Genomic DNA, 14,394 nt, shown 5'->3' with positions numbered 1-14,394 from the left:
TTCTTCTAAATCTTCATTCTGACCTGCAATGCTCTCCTCCTGACCCTCCCCTGACTTACCCTCTCTCTCTCTCTCTCTCTCTCTCTCTCTCTCTCTCTCTCTCTCTCTCTCTCTCTCTCTCTCCCTCCCTCTCTCCTTCACCCTCCCTCATTCCCAGTTCATGTTATGATTATCTCTCTCTCGCTCTGCCGCAGGCTTCGACTGGAGTCTACATTTCAAGTGGGAGCAGTTGTCTGCTGAACAGAAAGCCAGGAGAGCTGACCCCACCGAACCCATTAAGTAAGTGAAAGGAGGCATAAAGACGGATATTAGGGGATGGTTTGGCTGCAGATGAGAGGAGAGGGATGGAGCGATGGAGCAGGGAAGTAGGGGACGAGGGGGTGCCCTGCTTGCCTGCCTGGCCATCCATCCCTCCGTCCTCAAGTCCAGTGATCGGCAGCATGCAGCCATGCTTTTTCTTTTTCATCTGATGGAACAGCAGGGGAATGAATTCTCTCCCTGAGGTCTTTCACTGCACTGTGATCTAAACAGTCCATCAGGGGAGAGAGAGGGAGAGGCAGACTAGAAAGCAGCATCTGAAAGAGGCAGTTAAGCCATTGATCGCTGCAGAGATAGCAGCAGCACGATTAATGAGAAAGCAGCCCAAAGGAGTTCAGAGAGGAGACCGGACCACAGCCGATTAAAGCACCTTTGCATTATTTCGTCCAAAGAGATGTGATCCTCTTTAATTCTCCTGGTCCCAGGTGGCTCTGAATCGGGGGCAGATTATTTTAATGCTCGGCTAGAATGATTGATTGATCTCTCCCACACATCTCTCTTTCTTTCACTCTCTGTCTCTATCTCTGTTCATTTTCTGTCATAATTATAGTCCAGGTACAGGAAGGAGCATATTTTCTAATGAAAGACTTGATACTGTTGTTACTCTGCATAAATGCCAATGTGTGTTTCCATGATGAGTATTCACCATGCTGTGCGGGGCTTGAGAACCTTGGCTCCTGCCAGTCTGACACACCATGCAGTATGTCAGGGCTGGGGACAGTGTCACAGAGATGCTGGGCTGTGGGCTAACATCTTCCCTCCACTTGAGAAATGAGGTAGACAGTGAGCCTGTCCACTTGGCTCCCTCAGCCCTGCTCAGGGCAATCTGGAGGGCCTCTCTCATCTCCCCTCCTCCTCTCCTCGCTTCTTTCTGTTTTGTTCCTTTTCCTCCCCTCCCATCGTTTCCTCTTCACACTTCTTGAAGAGGAAACTCCTAATCTCTCCATCTCTTCTTCCTTTCGCACCTCTCTTCTTCTCTTTTCTGCCCTTCTGTCTTCTATTCTTTTCCCCACCTCGTCTAGTTTCCTATTCATACTTATTTTCTCATCTCTCTGTGTGTACTTCATTTCCTTCATCCCTTCCTGTCTTCTCATCTCCTGTTTTTCTCCTCTCCCCTCTTCTCTTGATGAGTGTATATGGTCCACTACCCTACATCCCTCCACGCCGACCCCAAACCCCTGAGCTGCCAGTGGGGGTGTTAGAGTAATGAGATCCCCTAATAGCCCAGGCACAGACCCAGCCCTGGTAGGAACTGATCCCACATCAGGCTCACAGTGTGGCCCATGTGCCACAGACTGTTGCAGCGTCACATGGAGTCTGCTCCTCACACTGGCACAAATAGACAACCAGATAGAGACTTGGTTAAGGACGCGCGCACGCACACGCACACAAACACACACACAGACACTGTAGCAACCTACTTACCATGGAGTGGTGGGACTGAAACTGAGACAGCATCAGAGCTGGTGTTGAAAGAGGCTAAAGAGGCACAGATGGTGGGAGCATGGGGTGCCAGTGTGTGTGCGTGCGTGCGTGTGTGTGTGTGTGTGTGTGTGTGTGTGCATTTCACAGGAGAATGGGCTCGTAGTAATGACTGGAGCAGAATCGGTGGAATGGTATCCAATATGTCAAACACATGGATTCCAGGTGTTTAATGCCATTCCATTTGCTCCGTTCCGGACATTATTATGAGCCATTCTCCCCTCAGCAGCGTCCACTGGTGCATTTGCGTGCTGGCATGTGTGTGGTGTGTGTGTGCATGCAGTGTTCGCGAGTTAAGGGCAGAGGAAACAGATTCACTACGATGCATTACCATTCACTCTTCATTGTATCCACTCAATAATACACTTCACTTAAAGAACACTGCAAACTACACTTCACAGAGCATTTTGAGTCACAAATGTGTCACTATCCACCATCTTACTAACCTGACACTGTCCTATAGCTGCCTACACATCCAGTCATTCAGTCCCATCATCATCTGTTTTTTCATGGGGGGGGGGGGGGGGGTCTGTTTATGGACCGTCTGAACAAAGTGGGATCTGAAAATGGAGGCAGCAACAGTAGTTAATGGCAGACAGCAATAACTAAGAAGGATTTGGTGATGTGCCTCAGGGTTTTACAGCATTGTCCAACGATGATGATTTCCTCCTGTAATGCTCTGTTCGGTTGTTACGACAACACTCATTCAGTCTGGCAGATATTTATGTTGCAGCAGGCGAAATATACAACAAAGGATGTCTCTCGCTGCAAAATGAAGAAGCATCACGTTGTCTGTTGTATTGTGTGAGCTTTCTCATTTGGCTTTCTCGTAAAGCTGTTTCTGACTTTATGCTGATATACATGTTTAGTAGACTGAATCAATAGATCATGAATGATTATGTTTACTATCAGAAATAGTATGTCCTGGTGCAAGGCTTGAAATGCAGGAGGAAACATGCAGCCTAAAGCTGTTCAGGATGCAGCCAAGGTCATCGTTGGCGAGGGTTGTATTTTGTATTTTGTCCACCAAAAGTATGTGGACACCTGCTCGTCGAACATCTCATTCCAAAATCATGGGCATTACTATGGAGTTAGTGAGGTCGTGCACTGATGTTGGGCGATTAGGCCTGGCTCGCAGTCGGCATTCCAATTCATCCCAAAGGTGTTCGATGGGGTTGAGGTCAGGGCTCTGTGCACGTCAGTCAAGTTCTTCCAGACCGATCTCGACAAACCATTTCTGTATGGACCTTGCTTTGTGCACAGGGGAATTGTAATGCTGAAACAGGAAAGAGCCTTCCCCAAACTGTTGCCACAAAGTTGAAAGCACAGAATCGTCTAGAATGTCATTGTATGCTATAGTGTTAAGATTTCTCTTCACTGGAACTAAGGTGCCTAGCCCGAACCATGAAAAACAGCCCCAGACCATTATTCCTCCTCCACCACATTTTACAGTTGGCACTATGCATTCGGGCAGGAAGCGTTCTCCTGGCATCCGCCAAACCCAGATTTGTCCATTGGACTGCCAGATGGGGAAGCATGATTCATCACTCCAGAGAACGCGTTTCGACTGCTCCAGAGTCCAATTGGGGCGAGCTTTACACCACTCCAGCCGACACTTGGCATTTCGCATGGTGATCTTAGACTTGTGTGTGGCTGCTTGGCCATGGAAACCCATTTCATGTAGCTCCCGACGAACACTTATTGTGCTGACGTTGCTTCCAGAGGCAGTTTGGAACTCGGTAGCTAAGCGTTTCGGCACTCGGGGTCCTGTCCTGCGAGCTTGTGTGGCCTGCCACTTCGCGTCTGAGCCGTTGCTCCTAGACGTTTCCTTGTCACAATAACAGCACTTACAGTTGACTGGGACAGCTCTTGCAGGGCAGACATTTGACAAACTGACTTGTTGGAAAAGTGGCATCTTACGACGGTGCCACGTTCAAAGTCACTGACCTCTCCATTCTACTTCCACGGTTTGTCTATGGAGATTGCATGGCTGTGTTGTCGACCTGTCAGCAACAGGTGTGACTCAAATAGCCGAATCCACTAATTTCAAGGGGTGTCCTTGTACTTTTCTATATATAGTGTTTCTTTTAGTTTAGTACTTTTTTAAGTCGTAGCCTCAAGTGCACTCTGGAGACGTTACAGATGACCAGAGAAAGTAGTATTGCCTCCAGAATCAATTCCCCTCCCCTGTCATCATTGGTCCAACCAAATGACTCAAGTTCTGCAGACAGAGACAGGAAATGAGAAACAGCTGAAAATGAATGTGGAGAATGTTGTTGACCCCAGAGAGCATCATGGCGTGTCTATTCTAGACAATGAGAGACAATGCTCCTCATCTTTCAAAGAGCAAAGCAGGTGAATTGAAAATGGCTTGCCTTAAAGTCAGCAACATGAGGAGGGCTCTCTCTCTATGTGGAGGGCTCTCTCTCTATGAGGAGGGCTCTCTCTCTATGAGGAGGGTTCTCTCTCTATGAGGAGGGCTCTCTCTCTATGAGGAGGGCTCTCTCTCTATGAGGAGGGCTCTCTCTATGAGGAGGGCTCTCTCTCTATGAGGAGGGCTCTCTCTCTATGAGGAGGGTTCTCTCTCTATGAGGAGGGCTCTCTCTCTATGAGAGGGCTCTCTCTCTATGAGGAGTGCTCTCTCTATGAGGAGGGCTCTCTCTCTATGAGGAGGGTTCTGTCTCTATGAGGAGGGCTCTCTCTCTATGAGGAGGGTTCTCTCTCTATGAGGAGGGTTCTCTCTCTATGAGGAGGGTTCTCTCTCTATGAGGAGGGCTCTCTCTCTATGAGGAGGGCTCTCTCTCTATGAGGAGGGCTCTCTCTCTATGAGGAGGGCTCTCTCTCTATGAGGAGGGTTCTCTCTCTATGAGGAGGGCTCTCTCTCTATGAGGAGGGCTCTCTCTATGAGGAGGGCTCTCTCTCTATGAGGAGGGTTCTCTCTCTATGAGGAGGGTTCTCTCTCTATGAGGAGGGCTCTCTCTCTATGAGGAGGGCTCTCTCTCTATGAGGTGGGTTCTCTCTCTATGAGGAGGGTTCTCTCTCTATGAGGAGGGTTCTCTCTCTATGAGGAGGGCTCTCTCTCTATGAGGAGGGTTCTCTCTCTATGAGGAGGGCTCTCTCTCTATGAGGAGGGCTCTCTCTCTATGAGGAGGGCTCTCTCTATGAGGAGGGCTCTCTCTCTATGAGGAGGGCTCTCTCTCTATGAGGAGGGCTCTCTCTCTATGAGGAGGGTTCTCTCTCTATGAGGAGGGTTCTCTCTCTAGCTACACTTAGGAAAAAGGGTTCCTTGACTGTCACCATAGGACAACCCTTTTTCCTTTTTGGTTCCAGGTAGAACTCTTTTGGGTTCCATGTAGAACCTTCTGTGGAAAGGGATGTACAGTGCCTTCGGAAAGTATTCAAAACCCTTGACTTTTTCCAAATTTTGTTACGTTACAGCCTTATTCTAAAATGGATTATTTTGAAATGGTTTATCCTCCTCAATCTACACACAGTACCCCATAATGACAAAGCGAAAACAGGTTTTTAGACATTTTTGCACTTTTATAAAAAAAACTCAAACAGAAATACCTTATTTACGTAAGTATTCAAACCCTTTGCTATGAGACTAAAAAAGAACGGATCAAAGTATAGAGAGATCCTTAATGCTTAATGACCTCGGACTGGGGTGAAGGTTCACCACCAACAGGACAATGACCCTAAGCACACAGCCAAGACAGAGCAGGAGTGGCTTCGGGACAAGTCTCTGAATGTCCTGGAGTGGCCCAGCAGATTTGAATCTGATCAAACCTCTCTGGAGAGACCTGAAAATAGCTGTGCAGCAACGCTCCCCATCCAACCTGACAGAGCTTGAGAGGATCTGCAGAGAAGAATGGGAGAAACTCCCCAAATACAGGTGTGCCGAGCTTGTAGCGTCATACCCAAGAAGACTTGAGGCTGTGTTCGCTGCCAAAGGTGCTTCAACAAAGTACTGAGTAAAGGGTCTGAATACTTATGTAAATGTGACATTTCCATGTTTTATTTGTAATACATTATGCTTTGTCATTATGGGCTATTGTTTGTAGATCGATGATGAACAAACATTTTTTTAATCAATTTTTGAATAAGGCTGTAACCTAACAAAATGTGGGAAAAGTCAAGGGGTATGAATAATTTCCGAAGGCACTGTACATGGAACCCAAAAGGGTTTTTCCTGGAAACCTTATCCTATGGGGACAGAACTGTTTTATATCATTTTTCTCTCTCCTCTCTGCCTCTATTTCTTTCTGCCTTTGTTCGATCCTGTGCTGAGTGAATTGTGTTAGATAGGTCCCGGTTGGCACTCCATGGAGGGCCTGGGTGCAGCTTCACCTTCTGCCTGATAATGAGAAGGTATCCTCTTACACGTCTCACTGGCCTCTGCTTGTCAGCCGGCCCAGCCCTGCCCGCCCCGCCCGTCTGCCCCGGCTGGCTCCTGTATCACTCAATCAATTTACATTTTACTCAGCGGCTCACACGCACTCACTGGGCCTGGCCCGGGACATCCTCATCATTCACATCACTGTGAACACTGAGGGTTTAGATAGAAGTTTGGACTCTTCTACCATCACCTGGATCTATCATAATGTGTTCTTAGTGTCTACAAAAAACACACCAACAAACTACCTCAAGTCTACCCATCCAGTCAACGTTCCATGATATAATACTCCTGGAATTCTCTCTCTCCTACAGGACGCCTATCATCGCCGGAGGGCTGTTTGTGATTGACAAGTCGTGGTTCAACCACCTGGGGAAGTATGACACAGCCATGGACATTTGGGGCGGGGAGAACTTTGGTGAGTGAGTCAATTGACTGGGCAGGAGCTGGGTTGAGGGGATTATGTTGTTGTGTGTGCCTGAGAGCACCTGAATTGGTGCAGCGTGTCAGTCTGTCAGCACTAGTAGCCTGCCTCTATAGCTGACACAATTCTTTCAGTCTGCTCAAGGATGCGACCTTTTCTTACTAAAGCGGGACAGTTGATTTATTGTGTTTGGGTTTGTAATGGTCATTACCACAGTCCCAAACCCCCAAAAAAGTGTCAAGTGATACTTTTTCAAATCAATCAAACCCTCTCCATTATGATGGGCTTCAAACATTTATTGTGTAGTTAAAACCCCAAGGGTCAAGAAGACACAAATATTAAGCAGAATTGTATATGACCAATTATTGACCAGCATAACACCACACCACTGTGAAACAAGCTAGTGAGAGTGTAACATTGCAGTTATTCCAGTCCTAGCCAGACCCCTGGAGCAATAGGTAGCGTGACCACTTCTCTTCCCTGCTTCATTCTTGCTTCTGTCAGGTACATCTGCAGGCAAGTTGTGCACCACAGCCAGGGCTAACCGAGGTAGTGGTGGGGATGATTCATACTTTATTACAGTTTCTAAAAAGCCAGGAGGCTGACTAGCGCTCTCCCATGTATCTCTGGCAGAAGGATGCTGGGGTTCACATAATAGACAGACAGTTTCTCCTGACTGTACTGCTGCTGATCAGATCAATAAAGAAAGGAGTAGAGACTGGAAAATAATGCTCTTCCTTTTTCTCAACATCTCTCTCCCCAGTCTCTTTTATTTCTTCCTCTCTCTCTCTCTCTCACATTCGCTGTCTCTCTCCCTCTCATTCTCTCTTTCATTCTCTCTCATTCTCTCTTTCATTCTCTCTCTCTCTCTCTCTCTCATTCTCTCGCTCTCACACGCACACACACACACACACACACACACACACACACACACACACACACACACACACACACACACACACACACACACACACTTTCTCATCTCCCTCACAACTCTCTTTTATTTCTCTCTCTATATCACGTGCTTACTCCCTGCGCTGCTCCCTTTGACACTTTGAAAAGTCGAAAAAGCTCAGATGCTTGTTGGGAATGTAACGTCTGCTTCCAGCTCACACTCTCAAACACAAAGATCCCTGAACGCAGCTCACTCTCCAGCCCACTTTCCAGCTCACACTCTCAAACACAAAGATCCCTGAACGCAGCTCACTCTCCAGCCCACTTTCCAGCTCACACTCTCAAACACAAAGATCCCTGAACGCAGCTCACTCTCCAGCCCACTTTCCAGCTCACACTCTCAAACACATAGATCCCCTGAAAGCAGCTCACTCTCCAGCCCACTTTCCAGCTCACACTCTCAAACACATAGATCCCCTGAACGCAGCTCACTCTCCAGCCCACTTTCCAGCCCACTTTCCAGCTCACACTCTCAAACACATAGATCCCCTGAACACAGCTCACTCTCCAGATCCGAATCACCTGAATTCTGATCATCTGTTCACACACCTGTACGTCATTATCACACACAATTTACTTCAGTTCTTTGCACCCCATCATTGTGAGGTATTGTTTGTTTTGTGACACACTTCTATTCGGAGCGCTGGGTTGCCTGTAATTTAATCCTATTGTGTATGATAGTTTTTACCTGCCTCACTAATGACTCCTTTTGCCTATCGGATTTCCTGTTATGAACCTATTGCCTGATCTCCCGGACTACGCTACTAGCCTTTTCCCTGCCTGTACTGTTTCCTTTTTGGCCCCCCTGTATATGACCTTCTGCCTGCCCCTGGACCCAGCTACCTGCCTCCTCCTGTGTATGACCTGCCTGCCCCTGGACCCAGCTACCTGCCTCCTCCTGTGAATGACCTGCCTGCCCCTGGACCCAGCTACCTGCCTCCTCCTGAGGTCCTTTACAATAAACACCTGCTGTGCCCTGCGCTTGAAACCAGCTCTCGGTCTCCCATCGTGTTCATTGCAGGAAAAGTTTTGAGCATGTTACTCCGAAAAAGGAAGCATCATTTTATATGCTGTGTTTGAGGCTACAAAACTTCAACTCTGTTGGGTTTAAAAGACAAGTGTGTGGCATCAGCCCTGATGTTTATACTGTATTAGCCTGGGCTAAATTAGACCAGGCCATGGAGGGACTTGTTTATTTACATTCATGTGGCTGCTGGTGCACTTCTAAATGAGCAGAGGACACGGCAGTTTGAAACATGAGTTTAAACCTGAGATATGAGGCAACAAGCATGTTATCAAATATTCAAAGCATCAGAGTTGCCCCATATATTGTAGATTTCCAATCACACTTTGTAATACTGTGTGTGTTTGAATTTAATTTCTCCTGTCTCTGCCTGTCCCTGCCTGTCCCTGCCTTAGGACTCATACCGTCTAAAAGCACTGAGCATACAATACAGTGCTACTCTTCGTGGTTCATGGCTGTCCCCTGAGCTATTCCATGTGACAATGATAACTAATGGTAGCTGTGTGTTGTGTGTGTGTGTGTGTGTAGAGATCTCGTTCCGGGTGTGGATGTGTGGAGGGAGCCTAGAGATTATCCCCTGCAGCAGGGTCGGCCACGTCTTCCGCAAGAAACACCCCTACATCTTCCCTGAGGGCAACGCCAACACCTACATCAAGTAAGACCTGACCCCATCTGTACTGTATCCGCCTGCTCCAAAATACAAAAACAACTAACAACTACACCCAGACCCACATCTTAATGTATCTATCGGACTGCCTTCTCCAAAATAGCAAGGCAACCCACGACAACCAAAGTACTGCGCTGTGACTGTACCGCGCTGTATGTGATACTGTACGCGTTATTGAGCTGTATTCACTTTGTTCATGTGTTACAGCTGTACAATCGTGGCAATGCAATTAAAAAATAAAAAAGGCCAACCCACGGCAGCCAAAATAAGTGTAACACTTCATATGTACTACTTAAAAAATATATATTTTGCTGTTTTTACATTGTTCGCGTGATTGATAGGCCAATATTCGTGCAATGCAACCCAATACTGGGAACAGATTTTGCAGCGAACGTGGCATATATAAATGAAAGAAATTGCTGTAGTGTGCTCTAAAGCTTTGCCAAACATTGTCTTTTGAATGAATTAAGCTAAACTCTATTGTCCCCTGCACATCAGAGTGGTTTGTCCCTCTCTCTCCATATTAGGGATTAGGCTCATGTTCCCACTGTGTTTGACAGGGATTTAGTCAGCTAATTGTGTGTGTGCACAAATTCTATTATTTGAAAACTTTGTGAAAGCATATCGTCTTTTATCAAATGTTTAACTTCGACATGAAGCCGAAATGCCGCCCTTGGTTAACAATGCCGCTAATCGACAGAATCAGATTTCTTTATTTGGATTTCTCATTTGCAATTAGCTTTGAGGAAGGTCACGGCATGGTCTGAATATGTAAAGTGAACAGCACACGATTTGATTTGATTGCAGAGCAGTTTCAGAAAATGTGTTGTTGTGTTCCAGTCACCCCTTGACTTGGCTGCATCTTCTTTGACTGACTGGCAGTGAGCGCTCACTGTTTGTTCACTGATTAGCTATCTTTTTTTTTTTTACTGGCGACATAAAACACATTAGGCTTCAATGAATAATTACTTCATCCTGTCAACAGAATGTGTATGTCTAGCATAGTTCAGTCGGGTTAATGAATAATTGCTCCGAGAATGATGTTTGATTTCATGTCCTGGGGAAGAAAAAAAGCTTCTAAGGGCAGCTGGTGGCTCAGCATGCCCATTGATAATTCTATTGAATTTATTCACCTGCTGTCTCCGTGTGCTCCGCTCTTAGCACAATGTCACTGTCATTTGTGTTAAAAGCAGTTTACGTCCTTCTCTGTCCCAAAGTCTTCGGCTCAGAAGCCAGGCCGTGTAAGAGTAGGTGTTGAGTGTAAGGCGGAAAGGAGAGATGTGATGTGTGAGCTTCAAAGGAGTGTAAAACAGCAGGGGTTACAGTAGGCCAAAACGTTGTATTGCTGCCCGTCAGGAACAAAAGGATAGGAGAAGGCTGTAGACTAGTTTAATTAGCTGTTCAAATGTCAAAAGAGGACTAAAGTTGAGTTCAGGATGTATGACAACGTGGTAGAATTTGATTTTGGAATAAACTTTCCCTTTAACGTCTATAACAGCACACATATATATTGGGAGAAGGTCCACAGTATGCAACAGAGGAATCACGTTACTAGAATTATTTACCCACTTCAGTCACTGTTCCATGGACCAATCCCGTCATTACATGAAACGCTTCACCTATGCAGGGCGCTCAGACTTTGAAGGCTGGGTGGGTGTAGCAGGTCCACTAGAGGAACCAGGATGGTGCGTTTGGGTCTGAGGATTATGGAATTCTCAATTACGTATTTTCCCCATTTAATATGCAAACTGTAATGAAATGGAGCTAGGATGAGCATAAGGCCCACAACATTCAGTGAAAAGGGTGAGCTTGACATATACGGAATATGATACAGTATACTTAACTCTCAGGAGAACGTTATTATTTTGCTGCTAATCTTTACCAAGCAAGATGGTGAATTTTCTTGGAATGTGTTTGAGACCAATGTGCGAGGGCTGGCTTGGCTTTGGTTATTTCGGTCACATACGTGCTAGGCCTTTTCACACTGGCGGTCTGGGCTGGCCCACCCTGGAGTGAAGTGGTTTAATGTAAAACGCCTGCTGAATCCTACTCTACTGGCTGTGTTGCAGGAACACCAGGCGCACGGCGGAGGTGTGGATGGACGAGTTCAGGCTCTTCTACTACTCGGCTCGCCCTGCAGCACGGGGCAAGTCCTACGGAGAGTGAGTGACATATCACCATACACTTCTACACAGCATACACTTCTACACACCATACACTTCTACACACCATACACTTCTACACAGCATACACAGCACACACTTCTGCACAGCATACACAGCATACACTTCTACACAGCATACACTTCTACACAACATACACTTCTACACACCATACACTTCTACACACCATACACTTCTACACAGCATACACTTCTACACAGCATACACTTCTACACAGCATACAATTCTACTGCTATATTTTATATTCTACAGAGGGCTGATAAAGATAAATATTATAGAACACATACATTGCATCTGGTTTAGCACGATTAACGGGGTAGACGGTTCAGTTCAAACCATATCATTCAGGTTATTTAAAGAGAGCGTTTTTGGTCTCCCTGCATTACATATTGGAGCAATGTGCCTGCCTCTGTGTAAGCCTGTAGCACTGCCTTTTCTCTGATAAGAGCAGGACAGCATTATAAAAAGGTTCCTCTCTCTAACATACACTTCATTAATTTCCCTCTCTCTCTATTATCAGCATTCATGGCAGGGAAGAGCTCCGCAAGATTCTCAAGTGCAAATCCTTCAAGTGGTATCTGGACAACGTCTACCCAGAGCTCAAGTGAGTGTTTGCGGCTGGCCACTCACACACATCCCATTATGGTTCATTCAGAATAGATGAATGATTCTTTTTCATATTCAGGCCTCTCTATTTTTGTCCCCTGATTGCTCTGTGTCCGCCTGGCATTGGATTCAAAAGCAAGCCTTGCAGCTCAATCTGACTGATACAACAACAGCCAGGCGTGATGGAGTTTAGGTTAATCCCACGGACCGAAATGAACAATGTGACTCGAGGGAGAGAGGTCTGACCTTTTAGATGACTTGGAACCACCGTTAATTGCGTAGTAAGAAAAGAGACTATAAAAAGTTAGTTGAAGAGACAGGTGAATTGAGAGAAAGTTGAAATAGGGAGGACAAGTCCCAGTGGAAGGACAGTAGTGAGGAAGAGTATACACAGAGAATGTTAAAGACATACAAGAGCTAGAGAGAGAGAGTGATATACAGAGAGAAGTACAGTCATAGGCTATTACAAAACTTTGGCAGAGCACACAAAGGATATAACCACTGCTGCTGGTTCCAGGTTCCTGCTTGCTGACTAAGTGAATGAGCTGGGCTGTAAAGCCACCACAGACCCACACTGGCAGAAGACAACATTACTTACACCCCCTCCCCCTCCCCAAGCCATAGGTCCTGCCTAGCTCTGATGAATGGCTCTGTCATGTGAACAGCTATTTCTTCCTGTACATTTAAATATCGATTGTAATTCAGTTCAGACATTGTCTGAGGAAACATTAATGCGAGGCTACGGAACATGACACGCTAGCCTCAATGTTAATATCTATACTGAATAGTTATTTATGTGCATGTAAAAATACCACCATGAATCTATCCCAGGCGTGAGTATCAACATATTACATTCAGAGATTATGAATCTGCCTTGTATTCTGCATTGGGGAATATGCTCTAAATCAAGAAAATACTTTTGTAAAATGTGTGTTGTGTATTTTCAGAGTGCCAGATGATTCGGACTCTAAGTCGGGGGTGGTTCGTCAAAGACAGAATTGTCTAGAGTCGCGGAAGCTGGAGGGACAGGACCTCCCCTCTCTCACACTGGCACCCTGCATCGGGACCAGATCTGTGCCGGCACTCAACCAGGTACGGCCTACACTCAACATTTAAACAGTCAAGACTTAATAGACAGACTCAACAGTATATCTATGGCTCGCTCTCTTTGCTACACTCATAAACTGAGAGCTACAGGTCAATTGTTTTTGAAAGAAATGTTTTTTTCCATTAATAACATCAAATTGATCAGAAATACAGTGTAGACATTGTTAATGTTGTAAATGACTATTGTAGCTGGAAACAGCACATTTTTTTATGGAATATCTACATAGGCGTGTGAATGCTCATTATCAGCAACCATCACTCCTGTGTTCCAATGGCAGGTTGTGTTAGCTAATCCAAGATTATAATTTTAAAAGTCTAATTTATCATTAGAAAACCCTTTTGCAAATATGTTAGCACAGCTGAAAACTGTTGTCTGATTAAATAAGCAATAAAACTGGCCTTCTTTAGACTAGTTGAGTATCTAGGGCATCAGCATTTGTGGGTTCGATTACAGGCTCAAAATGGCCAGAAACAAAGAACTTTCTTCTGAAACTCGTCCGTCTATTCTTGTTCTGAGAAATGAATGCTGTTCCATACAAGAAATTGCCAAGAAACTGAAGATCTCGTACAACTCTGTGTACTACTCCCTTCAACGGCACAAACTGGCTCTTCAACCAATGTGATGTGAGGGGAGATTATCCATATAGTCAATAAAAGGTCACCAAATTCTGTAAAGTGTCTGTAAACTTATTCCTCAAGTGATTTTCTCCAGTGGGATACAACTATTAACTTCCGATAGCCACATTGCAACTGGCAGGGGGAATCAAATTTCCATTTCAAGGCAATACATTTCTTGGCAATCGCTAGCAATATTTCTGTTAGCTTTATAGTATGGCTTTGCCTAAGATTGGTGTTAGTACAGTTGCCCAGTAGACAGACCTCCGGGTCTAAAGGGAATGCAACCCCGAGAATTGAGGATATGGTATCGCATACCCCCTGCCAGAAACCGTGTAGTTTTGAACACATCTAAAACATAGGGAGGAGTCTACACTGTATTTCTGATCAATTTGATGTTATTTTAATGGACAAAAAAATTGCTTTTCTTTCAAAAACAAGGACATTTCTAAGTGACCCCAAACTTTTGAATGGTAGTGTAGCTTCAGCTCACACTGACAGAGAGCTACTGTATGGCCCAGAACAGACTCAATATCCACAAAGAATACAGAGAACTTAAGTCTAGTCCAGAGTCAATACTATTGTATCACTACTGCCTGGTTAAGGGGCTGTTCTGCA

The 14,394-nt window shown here is 45.5% G+C and overlaps 1 protein-coding gene across 3 annotated transcripts in view; it reads left to right on the top strand.

The window, feature by feature from the left end:
* Nucleotides 1–14,394, top strand: part of LOC110522252 (polypeptide N-acetylgalactosaminyltransferase 14) — a 125,224-nt gene that overhangs the window by 98,986 nt on the left and 11,844 nt on the right. For all 3 annotated transcript variants that reach the window (XR_005051482.1, XM_036975826.1, XM_036975825.1), the window contains 6 exons: nt 195–279; nt 6,511–6,614; nt 9,127–9,253; nt 11,335–11,427; nt 11,969–12,052; nt 13,002–13,146. Coding sequence is in view for 2 of the 3 variants with exons in the window: in XM_036975826.1 (XP_036831721.1) it covers nt 195–279; nt 6,511–6,614; nt 9,127–9,253; nt 11,335–11,427; nt 11,969–12,052; nt 13,002–13,146 (638 nt within the window). In the remaining variant the exon portion in view is untranslated. The remainder of the gene's footprint in view (nt 1–194; nt 280–6,510; nt 6,615–9,126; nt 9,254–11,334; nt 11,428–11,968; nt 12,053–13,001; nt 13,147–14,394) is intronic.

This window comes from Oncorhynchus mykiss, chromosome 4, assembly GCF_013265735.2.
Source record: "Oncorhynchus mykiss isolate Arlee chromosome 4, USDA_OmykA_1.1, whole genome shotgun sequence".
Classification (NCBI taxonomy): domain Eukaryota; kingdom Metazoa; phylum Chordata; class Actinopteri; order Salmoniformes; family Salmonidae; genus Oncorhynchus; species Oncorhynchus mykiss.
This window is presented reverse-complemented; position numbering and strand designations above follow the sequence as displayed.